At 36.5% G+C, this 25,558-nt stretch overlaps 2 protein-coding genes across 2 annotated transcripts; one reads left to right on the forward strand and one right to left on the reverse strand.

Moving 5' to 3' along the window:
* The first annotated feature begins 285 nt into the window (after positions 1-285).
* atp7b (ATPase copper transporting beta) lies at positions 286-15,050 on the forward strand. Its single transcript, XM_043242359.1, is given in 22 exon segments — positions 286-633; positions 1,812-2,631; positions 3,263-3,472; positions 3,590-3,753; positions 4,276-4,437; positions 4,539-4,571; positions 4,573-4,613; positions 4,720-4,903; positions 5,344-5,577; positions 6,299-6,390; positions 7,893-8,020; positions 8,448-8,602; positions 9,296-9,430; positions 9,543-9,737; positions 10,667-10,849; positions 11,048-11,273; positions 11,590-11,727; positions 11,975-12,117; positions 12,628-12,831; positions 12,915-13,032; positions 13,116-13,218; positions 14,026-15,050. Coding segments are annotated over 22 exon segments (4,038 nt in total). The 5' UTR covers positions 286-474; the 3' UTR covers positions 14,237-15,050.
* Positions 15,051-16,195: 1,145 nt separating this feature from the next.
* On the reverse strand, positions 16,196-25,549 carry b3galt1a (UDP-Gal:betaGlcNAc beta 1,3-galactosyltransferase, polypeptide 1a). Its single transcript, XM_043242360.1, has 2 exons — positions 25,385-25,549; positions 16,196-18,455 (listed from the first exon to the last, which is right to left on the reverse strand). Exon 2 carries the CDS (start codon positions 17,663-17,665, stop codon positions 16,676-16,678), a length of 990 nt encoding a protein of 329 aa, XP_043098295.1. The 5' UTR covers positions 17,666-18,455; positions 25,385-25,549; the 3' UTR covers positions 16,196-16,675.
* Between the last annotated feature and the right edge of the window lie 9 nt (positions 25,550-25,558).

Raw genomic sequence — 25,558 nt, forward strand, 5'->3', positions numbered from 1 at the left:
CAGATTTTTTTTTTATTTTAATCAGTCTATTTAGTTTCAAGTGGTTGTTCTCGTTTGGCCCATTGGGAGGTCCCTACAGTGCATGCCGTTTTTTTTTTTGTTTTTTTTTTCGAAGCCTGACTGAGATTGATTAACACTGGAAACTGGAAACATATATCTGGTGCGCTTTGCTCGGAACTGATTTATAGCCTTTATTTGTTTAGGTTTTGCGCTCGGTAACATCATTCAGTTTAATCATTGACAGAAAATGTGACGCGAAAAAGTTTGCCCGGCGGTGACGAGTGCAAAATCCACAGCTGCGGGCAGATGAGCGATGACACGCGGAGCGCAAAACCTGCGGAGCTTTAAATGCGCGCGGACCGTCCTCCCACTCGCCTCCAGCGATGTGCCACGAACTAGTTTTTTTGTTTTCGGTTGTTGGTTAAGGAAGGGTAATCTAAACTCTAGAGTTGAGTCTAGTGGGACACCTGTACAATGAGTAAACGCGGTCCTTTCAGTAATCTTGCCAAGTTGATCTCAAAGTCGCCTGATAATGGGCCAGTCAGCGGGGAGCAGCTCTGCATGGAAGACTGCAAACCTCAGTGCGTGTGCTCCTTCTCACCAAATAGTAAAGATGGAACCAAGGAACAGAAGGTTAGTTTTATTCAGAGCAATTTGAACAGGAGGTCCAGAAAGAAATCGTCTTCGCAATACATTTTATTTTATCTTATCTGTCTGTATCATATCTATACTGTGTACAATATAGTTGCTAGGAAATGTGGACACTTAAGCAACACATTTCATGAATTTCATTAGACAAAAATATTTTTCTCAGAAGTATCTTCTTGTTCTTTTTTTTCCTCGTATATAAAGTGATGGTAAATACTCATATTGCTAGAAATTATTTACATTTTGAATAAATGCTATTTTATTAACCTAAGAATGTATCACATGTCCCCAAAAAAAAAATAAATAAAAAAAGATTATATATATATATATATATATATATATATATATATATATATATATATATATATATATATATATATATATATAGCTAATACATCTGCATATTACAATGATTTTTGAAGGATCATGTGACACTGAAGCCTGGAATAATGTCTGATAAAAAAAAAAAAAAAAAAAAAAATATATATATATATATATATATATATATATATATATATATATATATATATATATATATATATCACAATATGACAGTTTTTTCTGTACTATATCAAATACATGCAGATTGTTAAGCATAAGCAACTTCTGATTACAAATTTTTGAACATCAATGTATAATTTTTGTTGTTTATATGTAATGTCAAGTTATAATCTGGGTTTTAAATCTATATCCTTTAGAAGGTGAGATGTCAAATTCATGACATCAATGACATTGATATAAATCCATATAGCAAGTAAAAATGAATGACAGCAATAATTGCCACTGTGAAACTTTGTGATATTCGATCCACAGTGAAACGTAAGTGCATAGGAGATAGTAAGTGGTCTAAACATTAGAGGTAAAATAACAGGAGTACATTCCAAGTCTTGTGATTGTTCAGTGGGACAACCTTTGCTAATCTGCTCTTTGATGCTGCGCAATGGGAACATTTTCTGCTAATACTTCTGTGTGTGATTAGCAAGTGCACTGCAGTGCCTCATATTCAGAGCAAATTTATTGGGTTCCCTTGAGTGAGTTTCCACTAACAATAAATGATTAAAATGCATTGAAGGTAGGAGCATATGTTAATACAACGAAGTTAATATACATAATATTTCACAAATTTCTTGTGATGTTATGCTCATTTTTTTCTATTTGTTTAGGAAAATGGAAGTCCACCGGAAAACTGGGCGCCTGAAAAACAAGCTTTTGATAATCTTGCCTACGAATCAGATGTCCACAATGGACTGAAGCTCAATTTGGGCCCCCAATTAGCAGTCAAGGAGAGCGAGGTGAAGATCCAGGTGCAGGGAATGACCTGTCAATCATGTGTCCGATCTATTGAAGAGCGGATTGGAAGTCTTGAAGGTGTCGTTGGTGTCCAGGTGTCTCTGAGCGATAAAGAAGCCTCTTTGAAGTTTAACCCTGCAATGGTAACACCAGAGGTTTTGAGAAAACATATCGAGGATATGGGGTTTGATGCTTCGCTTCTGGCCTTGCAAAGTCAACTGCATCCTTCGGTGGCTGACTGGTCTGAGGTAACGTTAGGCGTAGAAGGGATGCATTGCGGGTCATGTGTGAAGAACATAACTGAAACTTTGTCGGCAGTGGTAGGTGTCAACTCTGTATTCGTTTCATTGGAAAAAGGAAGTGTGGACCTTAGGTTCGACCCATCGCTGCTTACCCTGGACACAGTTAAAGGGCTCTTAGAGGAGATTCCTCCAGGGAATTTTAGGGTTTCCATTCCTGGTTGGAATTCTAGTTTAAATCCCCATATTGTCACCATCAGAATAGATGGAATGACATGCAACTCATGCGTTCAAGCCATAGAGGGAATGGTGTCCCAGAGAGCCGGAGTATGTGCCATAAAGGTTTACTTACAGGAAAAGAAGGGAATTGTAACATTTGACTCCAGCTTGACTTGTCCAGAAGAACTGCGGGCGGCAATTGAGGACATGGGATTTGAAGCGTGGCTGGATCAAGGTTGTATCAGTATACATACCTCACACAGTAAAGATCATCTTTCTTGCAGAGACCACATGAAACCGATACTCTGATAAATGAACACATAAAGCTTACTGTTTAGTAAATAGCAAGTAGCTATATTGAAACTTTTTGAAACATTGGCTTATATGTATTTTCATTTTACTAATTGTGTAATTTAGAGATGTCCTACTTTAAAACCAGGGCTTTAATCTTTTGCTGACTTTAAAACCAAGTGAATATCATAAAATTGGCAAAATCTTTATCTTGTCTAGACAGTGGCTTCTCCTCTGCCAGCAAAATCTATCCAGAACAATGGTTTCCTTGGTTACCAGACAAGTTGCCATTCTAGAATAACACGAAGTGTTCTTGAATGACTCAAAACCCAGACATGGCAACCTTTAAAAGGGAAAGTGGGAGAGTTAATCGGATTAAAGAGACTTTAGGCAGGCTGCTCTCTCTCTCTTTCTCTCTCTCTCTTCTAAATGTTCATAATTTTTTAACTGTGATCCTAACTAATCATGAAGCTAAAAATATAAATACTGTAATAAAAGAAATAGCTAATTTTATGAATGCATTCATCAGTTATGTTCGGCACTAAATGTCTTCAAATTTTTTCTCTCTTTTAAAGATTCTGGAGTTTATGACGTTTCATCCAGCAGTCAAATGTCAAGTGTTCTGAAACAAAGCCACACATCCAAATCTTCAGCAGTCGAAATCACCAAAGACAACTCCCATGGCTCAGAGGACAGAGAGACACGCAAATGTTTCGTTCATGTGACAGGGATGACCTGTGCATCCTGTGTGGCCAACATTGAGAAAAATCTGTTGAAACACAAAGGTAAAATGGCATTCAGGATTGCGTGCTTTTTAAAGTAGCTATCAAGCATTTTTTAATCAAATGACATATATGTAAGAAGAGCAGTGGTTTGGTTTTAATGTGTTTGTGTATGTCTAGGTATTAAATCAGTATTTGTCGCTCTAATGGCTGGTAAAGCAGAGGTGAAGTATGATCCAGGGCTTTTGGAACCAACACAGATCGTCCAGCTCATCTCTCACTTAGGGTTTGGTGCGTCAGTGATGGAAGAGAATGCAGTCCAGGACGGTGTGTTAGATCTTTCTGTGAGTGTCTGGGTGCATCTTTGGGTGTTTCCGTAAAAACAACAACAAAAAAAATGTTTTTCATGTCTTTAGGCATTTTATTAGGTGACATGTTATTATCTTATCTTTATAATTAAACAATAATACAAAAATTAAACCTAAATTATGTGGAAGAGCGGAAGTCCATGAGTTTTTTTGTCTCCTTTATATCTGCCAAATTCCCATATCTGACTGATTCTCTTTTCCCAGTACCTGTGTTAAAAAATGTGCTATTTTTAAGAAGAAAAATGCTTAATGCTGCCTGTATTTAGAGGATACACGATCTCTACATAAGGCCATGCCTTTTTATGTATTGGAATAAAGACCAACGTAAAAAAAAAAAAAAAAAAGTTACTTTGTCTTCTTTTTTGCCCTCTTCCCCAGCGGGAAGAGATATGAAATGGAAATCCTTATGAAGGCCTAATGTAGAATTCAACAAAAGAATGGTTTGATGAGTTTGTTTCAGTCTTGTGGATTTCAGTCTTGACACAGATATTTCGTCAGGTCACCGGTATGACATGTGCTTCCTGTGTCCATAACATCGAAAGCAAACTTACAAGGACAAAGGGAATACTGGAAGCCTCTGTTGCTTTGGCGACAAACAAAGCTCATGTGAAGTTTGACCCGGATTTGATTGGCTCTAGAGATATCGTCCGAATTATCGAGGTACGATTATATTGATATGCTTAAGAAGGATGTGGTTTAATTAGGTTTGAACTGTTATTGGTTATATTCTTATTTGTTCATTTGATTTGTCTGTTCTCTAGGGTTTGGGTTTTGGTGTGTCTTTAATAAAAATGAGGACTGAACAACACACTGGACCACCAAGAGGAAATTCGACAGCAAGTATCTTTTTCAGATTTAACTTCACGCACTTCTGTGTGTTTATGCATCAGTGAGTGGGTTTGTATTGCTATAATTATAGTGTAAACTGGTTTGTATCTTCAGATGGAAGCATTCGTTTCTGTTCAGCCTGGTGTTTGGGATCCCAGTGATGGGTCTGATGATCTACATGATGGTGATGGACAGTCAGCACAAGGAACATGGCGGTTCCATGCCTGTGGACCAGAACATCCTACCTGGTCTCTCCATCATTAACTTGGCCTTCTTCCTGCTTTGCACACCAGTTCAGGTATTTCTACTTCAGGTTACCAAGAATTCTGAAGAAGTCTCATTCTTTAATTATTGCCCATTTTATGTGGACATAGAAGGTTCTCATGCAAAATTGCAAAAAATCTTTTCAGAAATCATGATACGTTTTTTTCAAGAACCTTGAAAGAATAGCATTTAATTGAATTGTAATCTGAAATAAGTTTTATTAACTTTTGCCAGCAAAAAATGATTCCACGATGAAAAATGATTTACTTGATTCCTCAAGTAAATGATTAAATGACTCAATAGTTCAATATATTTAGTGATTTAGATTCATTCCTGATGCTACTTTATATTAGTAATGTTTTACTGTGTAATAGTTAATACATTAATGCCATACATAATAGTTTGAATGACCAACGAATAAACGATAATATAGTATTTTTCTTTTTTTTCTGGTTTTCCTTTATTCTCATTCAGTTTCTAGGTGGCCGGTACTTCTACGTACAAGCGTACCGTTCGCTAAGACATGGTGTAGCCAACATGGATGTGCTCATAGTCTTAGCAACCACCATTGCATACGTGTATTCATTTATAGTACTGATCGTAGCCATGATTGAAGGAGCCAAACAGAGTCCCTTGACGTTTTTTGACACTCCTCCGATGCTTTTTGTGTTCATCGCTTTAGGACGTTGGCTGGAACACGTTGCTAAGGTAAAAGAACATGAAAAAACACTGAAATGTACAGTACTAATGGTTCTTAAAGACTTAATTTAGATGTTAGAATGAAACATTTACATATTTTAATGTCCATTTATCCTGATATTTACTATAGTCTAATTTATTAGCAAGCTGATAAGGCAATATATCACAGGGCTAGTGTACATCATTATACCGAGAAATACTTATTTAATACAGCAGAAGCAGTGTTTTATGACCATATGTTTACTGTTGTGTGTCTGGTGCTGTAATCTCTCTGTCATGCTTTCACTTACATGCTTCATGTGACAGAGCTGTCATTATGTTATAAAAATGCTAAAATAATGAATTGCTCTTCGTAGGTCTGAGGAGCTTCCTCAAGCTGCTCAGAGCTGTCTTTGGTTTAATCAGTAACAAGAACAGCCAATAAGTATCCAGCAACTTGTGTTTTGATAATACATACATTTTATGGTATAGTTTCAGTATGCACATGAGCGTTGTATTAAAAATGTAGTAGCTAAAATACATTAAGTATATTCTGCACGCCATTAAAGTGGGTGTTTATCTGAAAACTGATCATAGGCCCTACCGTTACTGTACAACAAACTGGCAACAAACATTTGAGTTTAATTAAAAATGCAGCAGTCTCAGTGAACAAAAAGGTCATAAGGTCGGACTGTGGACTTAAATCTTGCCTGGATGACATGATTTTTGTTTTTTTATTTTGTCCTCGCAGAGTAAAACATCTGAGGCTCTGGCTAAACTGATGTCACTTCAGGCCACAGATGCTACTATAGTGTCCCTGGGCAGAGACAACACCATCATCAGGTTTACTTTATTCTGTGCAGATTTCATTATATAAGCTTTTAGTTAGAAGCTAGCTATTTGAGTGTTTTTCAAGGGTGCTCAATAAGTTCAACAGTGAATTAGATGCTGTTTGACACGATGTTCCATTTTTTAATTTCATGATATTTTGAAAACAGCCTTCATGTTTCATCACATCATTGTTATCATCTTATAGAAATGAACACCTTAACTCCTGTGATAAGTTTCTCTCTCCAAAACCACATCCTCCAAGGGCACACCAGCAAACCTGAACGCACAAAATGATTGACAGGCAGAGAGCATTTCTGACAAAAATGAGCCCTGCTTCTCCCGACTCCTTTTTTTCTGTTTACAGAAGGCTGTCACCGAGACAGCCATGATTTCCCAGGACACTCATTTCAATGACATCTGCCAGGTATTAGGGACAAAAAAAAATCCCTTAAAGCAATTTTAATTATTATCAAAACAAGATTTAAGTATTGCATTTTAAAGATTCAAAATGTATTTTATTTATAAAATATAAACATTTACATTTATTTATATATAAAATTAAAGCAAAGACGAAAATGTTTTTTACACAAAAGGAAAAAGTTTTAATATGTTTGGAAGAAGTCTCTTTTCACCAAGGCTGCATTTATTTGCTAAAAATACAGTGAAGACCATAATACTGTGAAATATTATAACCGATTTCAATATCTTGTGCTAGAGAAACTATAATAATTAATGAATTATTATTAATGTTATTAATAATAACTGTTAATCACTTTTAATTAATTGAATGATAATCATTTAAACAATCTTACTGAATAATCCAAACATTTTATTGATATTATTAAATAGTAATTGTAATAAATTACAGAATTTACTGGCAATTTGAGACATTTTTGTAATTTTAACAATATACATAAAACCTTTCACATAACAAAGAAGACATACAACAAAAATCTGCTCAGTATTTTACATTAATATACAATATCACCTTTTTAATTTTGTCTTCTATAAACAACTTAACCATATTTTACTCTATCAAAAATTACGTATTCATCTCTAAATATATAAGTTGTCTTTTCCATATTTGTTACAATTTATTTATTAATGTATACTTTTTTTAAAACTTAATCAATTTTTACAGCAGTAAATTTTGCAAAGCAACAGCCACAAATAGAATATGCATACTTCATATGCAGTATGATGGAATATAAGTTTATTAAATGTACTTCCTCACGTACAAATAATTGTTAAGAGTGTGAAGAACACAGAACAGTGCTGTAAGTGTGAGAAAGATTCAGTTGGTTCAATTGAACAACTGTCAACACAAATGGATGGTACTTCAGTTGTTGACCTCTGCAATAGAGTTCGGCTCTCAAAAGCAGCAGGATTGAGCACCCTTGGCATAAATGAATTTCATTAGATCTAGTAGAACCTCAGAAGGGTGTTGATTGATGTGTGTGCTGTGTTGCTCAAGGCTTATAAGACTTAACTGTCAGTTTGCTGTCATGTGTCAGAGAAGAGCAGGTTTCTGTGGAGCTGGTACAGAGAGGCGACGTGGTGAAGGTGGCACCAGGGGGAAAGTTCCCCGTTGACGGCAAGGTCATTGAAGGCACATCTATGGCAGATGAGTCCCTTATCACCGGTAAGGCTTTGACTCAGTCAGCGAGGGTTTGTGTGGTTTAGGATGTTAAACATCACTACACTTGTAAACAGTGTCATAGTACATACTTTGGGTTTTCCCAGTGATTTTTCTTGCTGCAATACGTCATGTTGGTTTTCATTTAAAGGCACAGTGTGCACATTAAGCCGGGATAGGAAAGGAGTAAAAATGAATCCTTATTTGCAATTCGTCTTTGTTGAAGAATACAGTTTTCATTTAGAGTGAGTGCTGTGCCTGCTTCATTTCAATGTATGATTTTTGGCTTCACCTTCTCTTTACCTTGTTCTGCTTTTTCCTAGCGATCGATCATGTTCATTAGTTACACTGGCATTCTGTTGGCCCAAAGGTACAAAGCTGCCTGATGGATACGAATCTGAAATCCTAACTAAAAGTCTATTCGTCATTGCAGGGGAGCCGATGCCGGTCATTAAGAAAGCAGGCAGTTGTGTGATTGCAGGCTCTATTAACGCTCATGGAGCTCTGCTAGTGGAGGCCACACATGTAGGGGCAGAGACCACGCTCAGTCAGATAGTCAAACTAGTGGAAGAGGCCCAGACATCAAAGGTAAGTCATGAGCACAAACATACCTTCTAGAGCAGGGGTTGTGAGGAACCTGCAGAGTTGATTGAAAGCTAAGAATTCATTTAAAAAAAGGGTTGTCATCATATCAAAGGTTGAGATTTAATTAAAGAAATAAGTAGATTAAAGAGATGAAGATTTAGATAATTATTTGTGTTGTAACTTTAGTATTTTGCAAAAAGTGAACGTAAGCGTGAACACCCTTAAAGGAGCAGTTCACCTAGAAAAAAGATAACATTTACGAACATCCAAGATATGGGCGAGTTTGTTTATTCTTCAGAACAGTTTTGGAGAAAGCAGTTGATAGAAAAATCATACGTTTTTACATGCATGCACAAGCATACAAAGTTTACTTTTACTTTTCAGTTTCATTCTCCTACGTTTGCTAAAGTATTAAAATATTTATTCGTTTATTTTATTCATTTATTCAAATATTAATTCATCTAAATAGGCTTTTGTATTTAATGCACTAAATTGCAACGCAAATAAATAAAAGGCTTTGTATGATAAGTTGTTTCAGAACTATGTGAAAACAGAAGAGAGCAAAACATTTAATTAATAACATCCAGCCACATGTTAATTTGACCATACATATTCATGTATCTCCTCTACTTTTTGATTAAAAGCTATTATTATGCAGCGTTAGAATTGCGAGTAACTGTCCTCTTCTCTATGCAGGCACCGATTCAGCAGCTAGCTGACAAACTGAGTGGATATTTCGTTCCATTCATAGTGGTCATCTCCGTGCTGACAGTGGTTGCATGGCTTATCACTGGCTTTTTGGACTTTGAAGTTGTGGCAAAGTATTTTCCTGTGAGTTACGGTAATTCATGAACTATGTGTAAATGCAACCTTTTTACAGACAGATCTGTGTAAAAACAAAACTAAACAGGAAGTGTCCTTAAACTAAGTATGATCTTCACAGGGATATGACCAAAACATCCCCCGAACAGAGGTGATCGTTCGCTTTGCGTTCCAGGCCTCCATCACGGTTCTGTCCATAGCATGCCCCTGCTCTCTGGGTCTGGCGACCCCCACCGCTGTTATGGTGGGCACAGGGGTGGGCGCTCAGAATGGCATTCTCATCAAGGGAGGAGAACCTCTGGAGATGGCCCACAAGGTAATGCATGATTATTAGTCCTTCTTTTAAATCTGTATTTATTAGGCAGACATCCAAGCTGTAGTGGGATCTGTAGAAATGTTGCTGAATATGTACAATGCATCTTCTGTAGTTACACTGCTGTTTAAAAGTTTAGGGTTTAGGGTTTTTTTTTAAGAAATGTATACTTTATACTGTATACAAATAAAGTGCTTTCATCAAAACATCTTTGGAAAAAAATGTATCATCGATTCCATAAAGAATTAAGTAGCTGTTCTCTTTCTGAAGGATCATGTGATATTGAAGGCTAGAATAATGGGTGAGGAAAATTCAGCCATCACAGAAATAAATGACATTTTTAAATATTTCAAAATACAAAAAGATTTCAATGTCATATTTCAGACTGTTTTGATCATATGCAGAATTGGTGAGCATAATATATATTAAATATTTAATGGTCATGTTCAGTAAGTAGTAATTATGTTGAATGTTTTTGTCATTTTTATTAATTTTCATTTCAGTTTTAGTTATTCGTTATTTTAGTACATCATATTTTATCTGCTGTTGACTAACAGTCATTAGAGTATTAGTAGACTGCTTTATATGGATTGTCCACAAAATACTGACTATCAGAAACTTTACAATTATATGTCAACTTATTAACCCAAAACCTACACTAACAGTCTACTCTGAGTTAGTATAATTTTCGTTTCAGTTTTAGTTAAATTAATAACCCTGGAGCACAAAAATCATAGTATCATACAATACACTTTTTAAAAATGTATATTTTACAAAATGCTATATTCTATTTACCATCCAATGTATTTGTAGCCACATACAGAGTGATGTGATGCCGTTATGAATATAGTGCAGGCAAAAATGTTCAGATTCTTTCAGGATTTACTGGACAGTCTGTTGTAATTTGACTCTCTTCCCTGCTGTTCCTGCAGGTTGGGGCTGTTATGTTTGATAAGACGGGCACCATCACTAATGGTGTGCCGCAGGTGACCAGAGTTCTGGTCCTGTGGGACCGAGCAAGGCTTCCTCTTCGGAAGGTTCTGGCTGTGGTGGGCACCGCTGAGGCCAGCAGTGAGCACCCGCTGGGCATGGCTGTGGCCAAGCATTGCAAAGAGGTTTGGAAAAACACAACAAACTTTAAAACTTCAGCACAGTTTCATATGATGCAGCCTCTGGGCATTATGTGCCGTACATACTAAACTCTTCCAGTCCAATTCTGATTAAACCATCTGTTTAGATAAAAAAAGCTGCTCTTAGGTGTTGAAGGAGGTTTCTAAATGGGTTTGTCGTCTTCTAAATCTGTCTCTCTGTAGGAGTTGGGAACAGAAACTCTGGGCTACTGCCATGACTTCCAGGCTGTTCCTGGCTGTGGAATCAGCTGTAAAGTCTCCAACATTGAGGATCTGCTGCAGAACAGCCCAAAGACACAAGAAACAAACACATCCCATGCAAAGCAAACACCACTTCTTGTCACCCTCCAAGGAGCCACCACAGATGAGAGCAGCCTGGTGGCTGACATAGACACAGGTTCAGGGTCAGGTAAGGTAAATGTGTGTTTTTGTTGCCTCCTAGTGTGAGTTTTGTGTATTACTCTGTATAAGAGCTTTTTTCTTTAAAGAGACCTTTTCTAATATTTGAAGCATTTTATTGTTTTCAACACATATTACTGTTTTATATAAAATAAATAATTCATTCACTAACTTAAACTCCTGAATATTTATTTAATACTGATTCCAAAAGAGCAAGGAAAATGTGTTTTTCATGATATGTCCCCTTTACTCATGCTCGGATTTCCTTGAATTAATTAAAAGAGGAAAGAGATACGGTACAGATTTATGTATATGTGTATTTCCAGAGATCCCTGCATACTCTGTTTTGATCGGGAACAGACAGTGGATGATGAGGAACGGTTTGGAGGTCACAGCTGACGTGAACGATGCCATGAGCAGCCATGAGACTAAAGGACAGACGGCCATACTTGTGGCCATCGATGGTATGTTACGTTTTGTCTAAAAGGCACATAAAAGGTTTTTGCCAGTTCTAGTGCATCCTATTTTTAAAAGGTAGATACAGCATAACAGCATCAACATCAATCATACTTTTTCTGCATATAATGTTAGTATAATGTCTTAATTTAGTTTTGTAATTATTTGTCACACTATTATGTGAAGCTTTTTATTTCAAAAGGTCAAGATCTCCATTTATCCTACCTGTTGTCTGTCTTTCTGTCTGTATCTCAGGTGTGCTGTGTGCTATGTTAGCTGTGGCAGACACAGTGAAGGCTGAGTCGGCTCTAGCTGTTCACACGCTGAGCAGTATGGGAATAGAGGTCTTCATGATCACCGGAGACAACAGACGCACAGCTCGGGCCATCGCCACACAGGTGCACGCACGTGCATGTAGCACATGCACATTTGCATTTTGCCTAGCGCCATATAAAATGGTATCATATCACAACTCAAAATAATTTCACACGAAGGTGAAAACGTTCACGTTAAAGCCGGTCCTTTAAATTCATCACAATGACCCTCAAAATGCTGATTAAATTAAGAGTGACTTTTCTATTAGCAGTCAATAATTTTTTGCATGCAATATTTTACTACTGTGACCATACATTTCTGTCGCTTGGCAAACCGTGTTATTTTAATATTCCAGGAATTTCATCCAAAGGTCACGTTAATTTCATTAAAGTTGGTCACGTTAATTTGCCTTGTTGGCCCCTTAAAATCGGCTTGGTTTGAAAATGATTTTTTTTTTGTAAAAAAATTGATACATTCTTGACCATGGCTCTTTCTTTCCTAGTAAATTTAAACAAAAAGTTACTAATGGCAAAGCAATGCAGTTCTGACATCCAGTTTGCATTTGTGCTTTTGTACACTGTTTCGTTATACAGGTGGGCATAAGAAAGGTGTTTGCGGAAGTCTTGCCGTCCCATAAAGTGGCAAAAGTCCAGGAATTGCAGGAACGAGGTCTGAAAGTTGCAATGGTGGGCGATGGGGTCAATGATTCGCCCGCTCTTGCCCATGCTGATCTGGGCATTGCCATCGGAACGGGCACAGATGTAGCTATCGAGGCAGCGGATATTGTCCTTATACGTGTAAGTCGGTTTATTTATCAGGAAAAAAAGCTGAGATTTCTTTAAATAACAACAATTTGATTCTGTGTTTTTGTTTGATGTAGAATGATTTGCTGGATGTGGTGGCCAGTATCGAGTTGTCTAAAAAGACGGTGCAGAGAATCCGGATAAACTTTGTGTTTGCTCTCATTTACAACTTGCTCGGCATCCCTATTGCAGCAGGTAAACATAATTGTTACTAGTATTGTCTGACATGAGCGAGTACTGTTTGCATTTTATTATATATAGGGTGTGCTGATTTTCAGGTGTGTTTATGCCGTTTGGGCTGGTACTCCAGCCGTGGATGGGCTCTGCTGCGATGGCAGCTTCGTCTGTATCAGTTGTACTCTCTTCTCTACTGCTGCGACTGTGAGTGCACATACACTACACTGTGATGGCATCTTCTTGAACACTTTATAGTCTTGCTCTGAAACCAAGAGAATTGCCCATTTAGGCATCATAGGAGTCCTGACACAATGACGGTTTTAACCAGCAGGCAAGAAATGATACCGCCATACAAGCTGCACTGAATAAAGTTGTTATGCAACTTAAAATGTGCATAATTTGGTTACAACTGAATGCTTTAATTTAAATGATTTAATATGACTTTTAATGTGGTTTTTTTTGCATCAGTTGTTAGCTTAACAGCATGCAGCGTGGCAGGCTGGAAATGTAGCCAAAACCCCTTTAAGTTTTTCCAGCAGGACGTACAGTGGCTAAATGTACAGTAATGCAGCACACAAACACTCAAAATGGAATACATGAGTTGTTAGCTTAGCAACATGCTAACACCAGACATTTTTTCTACCTTATTTTAATGTTTAATTTTAAAGTTTTTTTTTTTTTTTTTTTTTTTTTTACAAATGGTAAACATTACCATATTTAAATTTAGTATTGCAGTCATGAATGCACTGCGGAAACAGATTTACCGTTTACTTCACTTCATTCTAATTATTATTGAATCCAAAGTTTTGTACATTCACAAAAAAGTATTTTTCATTTTAAAAATAAGTGGACTTTAAACAGCTGTGCAATGAATGCTAATTCAAATTATGTAAATCATGATACAAAGATACTATCTTAGAGGATAGATTTACTCAGTGGCTTCATCTTTCGTGTTCGTCTTCCCATGCTGCTTAGACAAACTGTAAATGTCTTTTCCCGTCTTTCTCTTAGCTACAAAAAGACGTCAGCAGAAGAGTACGAGTCCAGAGCTCAGAATCATAGACTCAGTCTGAGTCCGTCTCAGGTCAGCACCCACGTTGGACTGGAAAACCGCCGCTGTAGCCCTCTCTCGTTCCACAGGCGGAGCCATTCAGGCTCAGGCTCCTCCTCCCACCCCCCCACCACACATCCATACAGCGCCTCAGCGAGGAACATTGTGTAAGCAGCTAGCCATAACAGTTGGCTGGAAATATTTTATTATGAAACAGCAACTCTGAGGAATATAGTTTTATAGGTGTTCCAATTTTTTTAAATAATTTTACAATGATAGATTTTAAGAATTTTGTTTGTTGATTCACTGTGATTTTTGCTAACACCAAATATTTGAAATAACATTATGTTTATTACAATGGAGGATGGCAATGTACATAATAATAATGCAAGGTAAAATAATTTATTTTGGTGTTAAAAGTACAGTGACAATATACAATATACTAAGAGAACCTTACCTTTTTTATAATGGTAGAATCCAGAAGAATCAGTGTCAAAAATTAATGTAGTAATCCCTTAATTATTGATAGATAATAGAATAGTATTATTGTATCAGGTTATTTGACATTGGACTGTTGGACTAATATTAATCAATGGATTGATGGATCTCTTTGTTTCTGTAGAAAGCATTTTTCGTCCAACAGGTGGCAGTAATATTAAACAGTTTACAGATGTAAAGAATATGGCTGGATTGTATGGAATGCTAATGGTTCAGGAGTTTGATAAGTTTGTAGAAACTAATTGATTTGAATTTGATCTGACAGTAACTTCATAGTGGATTCATACAATTATCTGACAGTTTGCTTGCAGATTACGGTTAAAGATAAAAGATAAAAATAGAGGCACCTTTAAAGCGACACATTTATTTTAGAAAAAGTGGATATGTTTATTAAATATACAGTTAGCAGTGTAAAACGAGCCTGTCCATGAGTTTTCAGATACAAAATAAAGTGCATGGTCTCAGCATGGCCTTGTCATGTGCTATATGTAATTTGTTATTCTTCATTACATTATAGGACAGATGTAATCCCATCCTGTTACATTCATTCATTCATTCATCAGCACAATCAAATGGTTAAATATACAGTAATGCAGCACAGTCACTCAAGATGGTCATCAAAAATACAAAGTACCTACTTATTGTAAAAATGAAAAAGTTTATATTTTTGTTGCAGTGATATTATGAGGTTACAATATGCTTGGGCGATTTAAATTTAGTCTGATTGCTTGGAGTATTTTGCATAGCTCTTTATGTTAAAGAGGTCATCGTGAGCTATTAAATGTTCATTATTTTTAAATAATATGTTAATCTTGCTATGAAATTGTACTGTACCCTTTTAATTGTACTGTACCCTTTTGGCAAATAGTCACAAATTAAATTTTGGTGCAAAACCTCTACAGAAAAAAATAAATGAAGTAAATATTTACAGAAACAATTATATTTAAAAAAGTATATAATCAAATACACAATTTAAATAATACAAATACAATTACAAAAAGTGAGCACTGCATGCAAAATTAAAGTGTATGTGTGCCGTCTATTTTTGCATCCATTATTTAATTATAACCTAAAAAAATAAAAATAAAAATAAATATCCTACCTCCAATTACAAAACTGAGGTCTACTGCTTTGCAAAGGCTTAAACTACACATCAATATGCATTCTCATGGGTTATTCTTGTTACCATTAATTTTAAGTGATTGATATACAGAATAAATGTAGTTTATGGCAGACTTTTGAGATAGATAGTACATACTGCATTGCTACTTCTCACAATACTGTGTGTTTATTTGTAGGTTGGAATTGTTAATATAAAGCATTTCACAGCGGCCTGGTATATGAATAATGTTTATAAGTATGTAAGGCCAAAAACATCAGTTCATAACCATAGCAAATACCTTGTGAATTTACTTTGACCCTGCATATATTGCTCTACAGTCTGAAATGGGTTTCATGAGTGTGGTCTGTGTTGCAAGTATATTGCTGTATCAGACTTGGAGGGTAACAAACATTTTTTTTTTTTTTTTTTAGGAAATAGGCTCATTCTCCAATTCAGTTAATAAGTTGAAATTTACCATTTTTGAATCCCTTGAGCCGATCTCCAGGTCTAGCGATAGCACTTTTAGCATAGTGTAGAATATATCACTGAATCCAATTAGACCAGTAGCATCGCGATCAAAAATGACCAGTGTTTTAGTATTTTTCCTATTTAAATCTTGACTCTTCTGTAGTTATATTGTGTACTAAGACTAGCAGAAATTTTCTAGGCGGATATAATTAGGAACTATACTCTCATTCCGGAGTAATAATCAGGGAAGTTTGCTGCCGTATCATGCCCGCAGCACACGCAGTACACATCCTCGGTTATTACAACGGAATGAGAGTATAGTTCCTAATCATATGCTACTGGTCTAATTGGATTCAATGATCTATGCTAAGCTATGCTAAAAGTGCTATTGCCAGACCTGAAGATTGGATTTAAAAAAGGTAAAACTAAACTTATTAACTGTAGGGGAGTTGGAGAATAAGCCCATTTAAAAAAAAAAAGTGGAGTGTTCCTTGAATACCAATACATAACCATATTTTCATTATCACACATCAGCGAAAACACTAACATTTGAGGTGTTTCTTGTTGGACATATCGTTCCATATTCTCAGTATCTCCTCTGGTGAGATCTGATGCACAGTCAAGACTTTTCGGTAGCGGCAGAGACTGTAGGTCATTTTCCAATGATTGAATCCAGTGTTCTGGAAAGGATGAATGCCTAGTTTCCGCAGACATAGTCCCACATAAACATCCTCCAGATGTAGGAGTCTAGTATGGAGCGAGGTCTTATAAACCAGCTCTGCAACGTCTCCAGAGAAGATGTATCCAGTGCCAGAGCAAAAAGGTGGGTACCTGCTGTCGGGGTAAAGCTCTCTGGGCATGAACCACTTGCTGTGAACGTCCCGTATGGGTCCTCCGTTTATCACATGACCTGTGAAAAAGCGTCGCCTTGGTTTAGAGTTTGGTCTTAGAAGGTTAAACACTAAATTGTCCATATTAACAAATATATCACTGTCCGTTTTCATGATGTATTGCGCGCTGGGGCAGAACGTAGACACCCATCGCATACCCATGAGAGTCTTCAGGGTCAAATTGTGGTAGGAATCCACAAAGTCCTCGACTAGGATGTCATGGAAGATCTGGCTCTCTTGTTCCACCATCTGGTTGAGGACAGGTTCGGTGCTGAACCCAAGAAGGAACAGAGTCAAAATGCGAACTTCGCCGAACGTGTTCTCATCTCCCCACGTCTCGCGGATCGCCTGGCGGGCATCGAACTCCTTGTGGTTGGTGCTTATGAGGAGAACAAGAAAGGGCGTTGTGCTTTCACATTTGTTGGGCTCATTGATGAGGAACTTGAAATTGTGGGGGTTCAGAGCACGCGTTCGGATATTGCTGAACGTGTCGTTCTTCGAGATCCTCGGCAGCGGTTTGCGGGCGGTGAAGGTCATCTGACCTACGTAGGTGGTTGAGGGCCGAGAGCCACTGAGATACCACAGAGCACTGGCCCAGCAGACCACAGTCAGCAAATACAGGCATGACACCTTCGATGGCATCTCGTCAGTGGCTGGATCACCTGCGTTTAGCCCACGGGGGCCAATCACGTGTAGTTATTTGGAAAGCATTGCTCAGCTGAGCACAAACCATCCATCTTTTGATGTCAGTGCTGGTTTAGTTCTGCTCAGAAGCATTTATTACAGAAACACAGACATCACCTAATATTTTCCCTAAAGGCTTTTTTCTACCAATCATTTCTTGTGATTTAAAAAGATAGAACTATTCCTTCATGTGCAGTTATAGAAAAAGGACTAAGAAGGCTTTCTCTTTATTCATATTTACATTCTATATCAATGGTTCTAAATTAGGGGATGACTTAAAATGATTCAGTTGAATATATGATTATTTATTCAACTGATACTTTTTGATACTAAAAGTATTAATAGATTATGTATTTATTAGAGTCTCTTTTGCTATTACTGCTTGTTTTCTGATTTAGGTTCATAAAAAGATTTAAAACAAATAATCTTTGCTAGCATTTCTGCTATAATTACGACACAGATATCCTACCTTAGCCATTCAAAAAAGTCAAATAGTTTCTAGAAGGTTCTATACTCCAATTGTGCTGAGATTTGCATCCACTTCCCAATGATTGACCTTCTATCACTGTGGGTCATCACCGCATTGCGTCTGCTCTGACACCATTAATAAAAGCATATAGGGTGGAGTGGACAGAGATGCTTCTCAGTTCAGGTACTGCAGGATGTCTCTTTGTCTGTAGGTCACAGAAAGCCGAGACGTGCTCTTTGCATATGACAGCGTTCTTTCCAGATCCCACTTTACGCGAGTCTAAAATAGAAAAACAGAAATATATAGACGTAAATGTAGCAGAATATCGTATGAATTGTAATGCGCACATGTGCTTTACTGATATCACATGATCATCATTCTATATTTAGCCCTCACAGCATGTTGGTCTCTCCGGTTACCGTATTGCATCTGAATGATTAGACAGATAATACATACACAGTGGTGAAATATAATAATCTAGTGAGATTTTTGTTTGCTTAAGCAGTCTGACAACAGTCAGTGCTCCACACAGAGATCTGATCTCATCATCATCATCATCATCATCCAGTCTGTCTGGAATGACATGAAGAAACAGAGCAAACAGACAGATGACAGGCAATCCAGAAAAAAACGTGGCAATGTCTTCAAGATGCTTTAAGTGACCTGCCTGCAAAGCTACCTGAAAAACTATGTGCAAGTGCACCTAAGCTGATTTAAACGCAAAGGATGGTCACACAAATGTTGATTTAATTTAGTTCATACAAGTTAACTAATAAAGAAAATCTAATCGCGGCATTATATTTGACAGCATCCTCATTTCACAGCATTTTTACACCAAGTGCCTAAACTTAACAGTGCTGTAGCTTTGCAGGAAGGTTTCTTGAAGCATCTTGGAGATGCTGTCATATATTATTATTATTTATTTATAAATCAAGAATACTATTACAGAATACAAAAATACACTACATATTGAAAACACACATAAACAGAAGGTTGTAGTATTACGGGTGGGGCTTTAAACTAAAGGCAGACCTGGTAAAAAGATCTATCTGTCTCTATTATAAAATGGCACTTCAGCAGAATTTTTGCACCTGAAGACACAAAAGACGATAAACAAACAACATCAGCAGCAGCAATCGTCTGGGAAGGATTCCAACAGCAGGACCAGAGGCGATTTGTGGGCCCCTCAGCTCCCCAGAACCTCATTTGGGAGAGAAAAGTGACTCATCCCTTTCTTTCTGGCCTGTTAAGTATTGTTTCTATGAAACTTGATTAGATCCAGGAATGACTTTTCTTTGTCAGTATAAAGCATCTTAAACATAATAACAGACACAATTCACAAACCATAAATTTTTAGACTATAATATATATATATATATATATATATATATATATATATATATATATATATATATTTGTGTGTGTGTGTTTTTTTTAAAATATGTCTATATAGTTTTGTTAAGCTCTAGTTTGGAAAACTAGCTGAAATAAGGAAGTTGGAGTTTATGTATTATTATAATTTCGCATTTTTGTTTTGTTTAGTTTTTTTTAAATAAATGCAGCCTTTGTGAAGAGATATCTTATACAGTTATTCAAATAAAAAATAAGCCTTTACTATAATTTAAAAATCCCTTTAACGTATCCTTGCTGAATAAAAGTAACATCTTTCAAGAAAAAAAAAACTAAGAAAAAAAACAACAACATACGGACCCCAAGCTTTACAAAAACAATTGTACATTTTACTATGCTTTCCTTTCTAACTTTTTACGTTTCAAAAGTATCACGTTTCAAAAATATTAAGCGGCAGAATGGTTTCCAACATTGATAATAAATCAGCAAATAAGAAATAGGTTTAAAAAAAGACTTCTAAAGGATCACGTAACACCAAAGACTGGTGTAAAATTCCACTTTGTCCATTAATAATTTCTATTTTGAAGTATATTTGTAGTAGAATGCAAATTGTAGTAATATTTCACAATATTATTGTTACGTGTTCATTAATACGTGCATCAAATAGAAACAGCATGGAGCCTGGGGGAGAGAGAGGGCAGCGAGATAGAGAAAGATGAGTTTTTGGTCCTTGTTTTTACAAGATGGGTAAGCAGGAGTCTCCACTACACAAACATAATCTTTTCTTTATCTTGATTCCCCCTTCTTTGCTTCAGATCAACACCAGCCTCCTTTTCCTTTCCTTTAGAAAGGTCAGATACATGCAAATACTGCAAATGCCACAGTACGGAAGCTAAAGATCAACTTCTGCAGTCACACACACATTGATTTAGATAGCCTATACTTTTTTAAATAAAAGTGTGGGAATTGTGGTTTATGTGGACACAGATTTGTTTAGTGCCATGAGTATGACAGAGGTATTATAATTTGAAGATGGTTCATGAGGACGCTGCCAATGTGCTCAAATTAAAAAGGCTGTAAGGGGTAGGTTTAGGTGTATGGTTGGTGTACGACAATAGTACATACAGGTTGTACAGTATAAAAAACCATTACGCGTCATAAAACATAAATGTCAACGCGCACGCACGCTTTATACATGATCTCACATACACATACATTCACATTTTTCAGTTCTGTATCCACCATCTTTTTGGTTGGTAATTATTCATCCAAGTGATGGCACCATTTTGCTTTTTGGAATACAGCATCTGTCTTCCGTTGCTGTGGGATACTCTGCTGTTGCCATGGGGCATCCAGTCAAACAGTTCTAAATGCAGTAATTAACCTTCAGCATTGTACTTGGACAAAACGAAGTGGAGCATCACTTTTATGAATGTGTGTCTCTCTCCCTCTAACAGTAAATTTGCATATATGCTTAAAATTGTCATTAACCTAAAAAACATACATCCAGGATTGTTTTATAGCTTTTTGTCACTCTACTTTAACCTTAAAAGGGATAGCTCAGCCAAAAATAAACATTCTGTCATCATTGACTCACACTAATGTCATCCCAAACCCATACAATATTCATTTAATTAACTAACGGCTTTTTACAAATACCTTTTCTATATTTTGATGAATCAATATATAATTAAATTATTTACTTTTATAATACGTTTTTGTCATTTTGGAGCACAACTGCCCAAATCCCCAATTTTTTTTCATAAAAAAAAAGTAGGGATGCGTCCAATATTTTTTCATAAATTTCCAATTATTTTGACCAATAACCAATGTATTTGTACCAACTGTGCAGAAGTAAAAAAATAATAATAATTTTGGCTTGTTTTTGACCAAAAATCTATTTGTTAGCAGTAGTAAACTTTATTATAGTTATTTTATAATGAGAGCACACTGAAAGCCTAATAAAATCCATCTCTGCCGTTTTATTTTTTCCTTCTCAGACAGATGCAGCTGAAACCCTAACTTCTTATTTGTGGTTTAAATATAAGATGGTCAAAAGCAAAAGATATACAAAGACTCTAAAACTCTTTTAGACCTCCTTATATTTAAGTTTTTCTAATCCAGGTGTTAAAATGGCAGCGCTGTGGGCAGAAACTAGCAGATTAAGGGAAGCTAATATTATTATAAGATGCCCTATCTATGTCACAGAGGGAGTTAAATCTGAGCTGCTTACCAAAAAATATGACTGGGTTGTTTTTTCTTCATGTTTTCTGGGTTGGTAGATGCACATACCTGTCTTAGACAGACTACACTAACTGGACACTGCCATTTACATACAGGCAGCTGAATACTGATGGAGGGAGATTATTATGTTTTAGGCTCTGGCAAATGTAGTATAATTTGATTCACAACAGATTCAGTCAGTCAGAGAGAGAAGTATGGTGTGTGGAAATACTATCATGGTGCTTTCACTGACCATTACTGCCACTAGAACTTAATTAGTTTTAGTAAATGCACTGCAAAAATGTTTTCATCTATATCTTTGTTTAGTTTTTTTTTGCAGTAAATGGTACGATCCTTTAAGCAAAAATCACGTAATATGAATTATTTTCACGTTTAGTTTTTTTAATTTTTTTTTACATAAAAAATACATTTTTGCTATTTAAATAAGAAAAATGAACATTAAAACAACTCAATCATAGTCAGTGCTGTCTAGCCTTCTTCTCTGTTTTTGACTCAATCTATAATGAAAAGTAAATAACGTCTGCCAGAGTCTAAACCATATTTCTCGGTTCAGTGGCTGCATATTTGTCATGTGTATAATTGTGTTTGCTAACGCAAGGCTTTCTGTGATTTACTGATCAATAAACAGATGGCTGGCACTGCTTCACTTGCTAATGATAAATCTTGAGGCAGCGTGTGTATGTATGATCTTTCGCAGCCCTGGCGTGTTTTTTTTTTTTTTTTTTAAGATCGCCTCCTATTGTTTGCCCAAAATTAAAATGATAATTATGCAATATTACGTAACTATAGAAATTATACCCTAAAACTATAAACCATTTTAAAACACGCCGCTGTTGGCAAGATGTTCTTTCCAGGAATATCCATTTCTGTTGATGAGTTGGAATTTGAATTGATTTGGCCACACGCCACAGGATGTTTAATTGTAGTAGAGCTGTACAGTCATGCCATCAATTGTAGGCCAAACCTGGAAGGCTAATTTGCCATAGATTCCCACAAGAATTTCCAGTGGGATTTTAGCATGGCTTTTGTCCATTTACAGTACAAATTAAATCAGGCTTGTGGTTACCATATTACCATACCATAACTTACACGCAGACCCCCCTAAAAGTGAGCATAGATGCAGCTAATAAACTGCGTGTAAATCAAATAAAATAGCAAATATAATAAATCAAATAGCAAATATATTTATATGTGGTATTGCAAACTTTTTTTTATTAATATATTATATAATAAATATATATATAATGATGTTTATTTTCAAAATGTCTGTATGACAACATTTTTGGGGTAATTCATAACGCAAAATTACACGACATACACAGTTCTGACAACAAATGCAACTTAAATTCACGGAAATTAACTGACAATTAAAAAAAGGAAACAACACATTAGCAGTCAGTTCAGTTCGAATCCCACACTAACACTTACATTTTCCCAAAGTTTACATTTTTACATTTTAAATCAGTCAGAAGCGATGAATCAAATGCAAATGTTTCGTGGTCAGAAACTTTTCCATTCCGTTTCAATGGCAGCCTGTTGGGTTCCGTCTAATAACTGCTTTGATTTAAACCAGGACAGTTTCAACTGCACTTCAGAAATAAGACACTCTCCACTATTTAAATATTTATGTGAATAAGAGATGCTTAAACAAGAAAATGTGATTGGTATGCAAGTGGGTTTGTTCTCCCTCAGCTCAGAGAGAAGCTGCTCTACTTACAGAAATCACACACACACACACACACACACTAATACGATGACATTATATTGCAGCGCTGCAGTAAACTTATTTCTCAGGAACAAAAAAGTCAGGGGGCGGAGTCAAATTAATTGGATTGTATACCTCTCACAGCGACTATGAAATATCACTATATGCAAAAACAAAAACACTGATGATCTATTTATACTATACTGTGCGTCAATAAGGAGATGTGTTGTGGTCAACGTTGAGAAAGCCTAATAAATGTCAATCATGCATGCATCACATCACTGTGTTATAGATGTGCAATTACACAAGATCTTAGGAGCTGCAGTAGACATACATTATCAGGGCCTCAGGATAAGGGCCAGGCGTATTAAGGGTCATGACTATTTCATGGAAAAGTCAACGTTAAAGGATGCCCTCACGCACTTAAAATAGCTACAGTACAACTTTAAAGTATCCTCAAAAGTTTCCTGGTTTATGCAGGAGGGTGCGATAGCTAGATCAGCAGAATTAATTCCCAAAAGAACATAATCAAAAGCATGTCAACCATCCAAATCATGGCAAAAAAAATACAGCTGACAGTATTAGGAGGGGGCCCACGGCCTCATGAAAAAATAATCTCTCTCCATTAAACAAAAGGTAACAGACTGACAGAGGTAAGATCTATAAGCGTTTCAAACGGCAAACATGATGGATAGCAGTGCTCATATCAAAACGCTCTAAACCAGGTACTTAACATCAATCAGAAACAAAACTCTGAAATAATAATAGCACCAATCAGAGATGTGCGCAATACTGATTATACTACTGACAATTTGTTGTCAATGGGGTCTAATTTTGTCAAATCAGCTAAAAAAATGTTATGATTTGGAATGAAATTAAGGTGAATAAAATTTCCAAATTCTGAATGAACAATCCTTTTAAAGGGTCACGAAAAAACAACAATTAAGCCAATTAAACCATATATGTCCACGTTTATGGAATATGAAGGAAGATGATGATAACACACGTTTTTGGGAGGAAGTGGTAAATTTAGAGATTGTTTTAGACTTGCATTATTTATTCAGAAACACTAAAAAAAGATGTGTGATGGTCTTAAACACTTAAGCCAAGTCATACACGATCAGGGATGGGCAACTTCGGTTCTGAAGGGCCACTGTCCTCCAGTATTTAGCTCCGGCCCTAATCAAACACACCTCCCTGTAGCTTTCTAGTGATTTTGAAGACCTTGATTAGATGGTTCAGGTGTATCTCATTAAGGCTGGAGCTAAACTCTGCAGGACAGGACTGAAGTTGCCCATCCCTGAGATATGTTATTCATAAGAGGGTGTGACCATTAACTAAAAACAGCCTAACTAAATATTAAGTAGTAATATTGACTAATAATTACTAGTAGGCTCACTTAGACAGGTTGTAGAACAAGTATATAGTTGATATCAAAAGCAACATTTGCCAGATGTTACTAGTGACAATAGACACTCGTTATAGGGACAGTATTTAAGATAGAATTTAATTCATTAGTACTTGTAGCTACCCACTAGTTACTAGTATACCATAGTCTTGCATGGTCTCTTAAATTGCATGCCAACGGTTTACATAACAATTACGTTTTTAAAAAGCAAACGTTAAAATCGCCATAGCCTAACTTTGTATTATAAAACGTATAGGCTGTATTATATCACAGCGTTCACGTTTTACAATATTTACAGATTAAATGATGGTCGCCTGGTAATGGATCCAAAATATACGCAAAGCACGCTTTATGCATCGCTCCTTTTCCCCAAAGCCGAACATAACATCACATGACTCTTTGGAGCGAGGTATCTGTCACCTTAAAGAATAGGACGCTGCACAAACGCAGACGCTCGACACGCTAGGTGATGGACAACGAGGCAACGCAACGCGAGCCTACCTTTTCGGGCAGATTCTCTGCATTCGTGAAATCCTGCCAGTTTTCTTCAGAGCACGATGCGAACGCGCGGCGTATCGAACGAGCGGTCGAATGGTTGCGAGGTGGTGCGCTGCGGCGAGTTATAGAGCGCTGTCCAATCAGGAGCCCGCCCGCAGAAGGCGAATCAGTGCTGCT

This window comes from Puntigrus tetrazona, chromosome 6 (assembly GCF_018831695.1).
Source record: "Puntigrus tetrazona isolate hp1 chromosome 6, ASM1883169v1, whole genome shotgun sequence".
Classification (NCBI taxonomy): domain Eukaryota; kingdom Metazoa; phylum Chordata; class Actinopteri; order Cypriniformes; family Cyprinidae; genus Puntigrus; species Puntigrus tetrazona.

Bases quoted from the DNA above. Each gene is read 5' to 3' on its own strand.
- b3galt1a (XM_043242360.1), bottom strand. From the start codon at position 17,665: ATGCCATCGAAGGTGTCATGCCTGTATTTGCTGACTGTGGTCTGCTGG.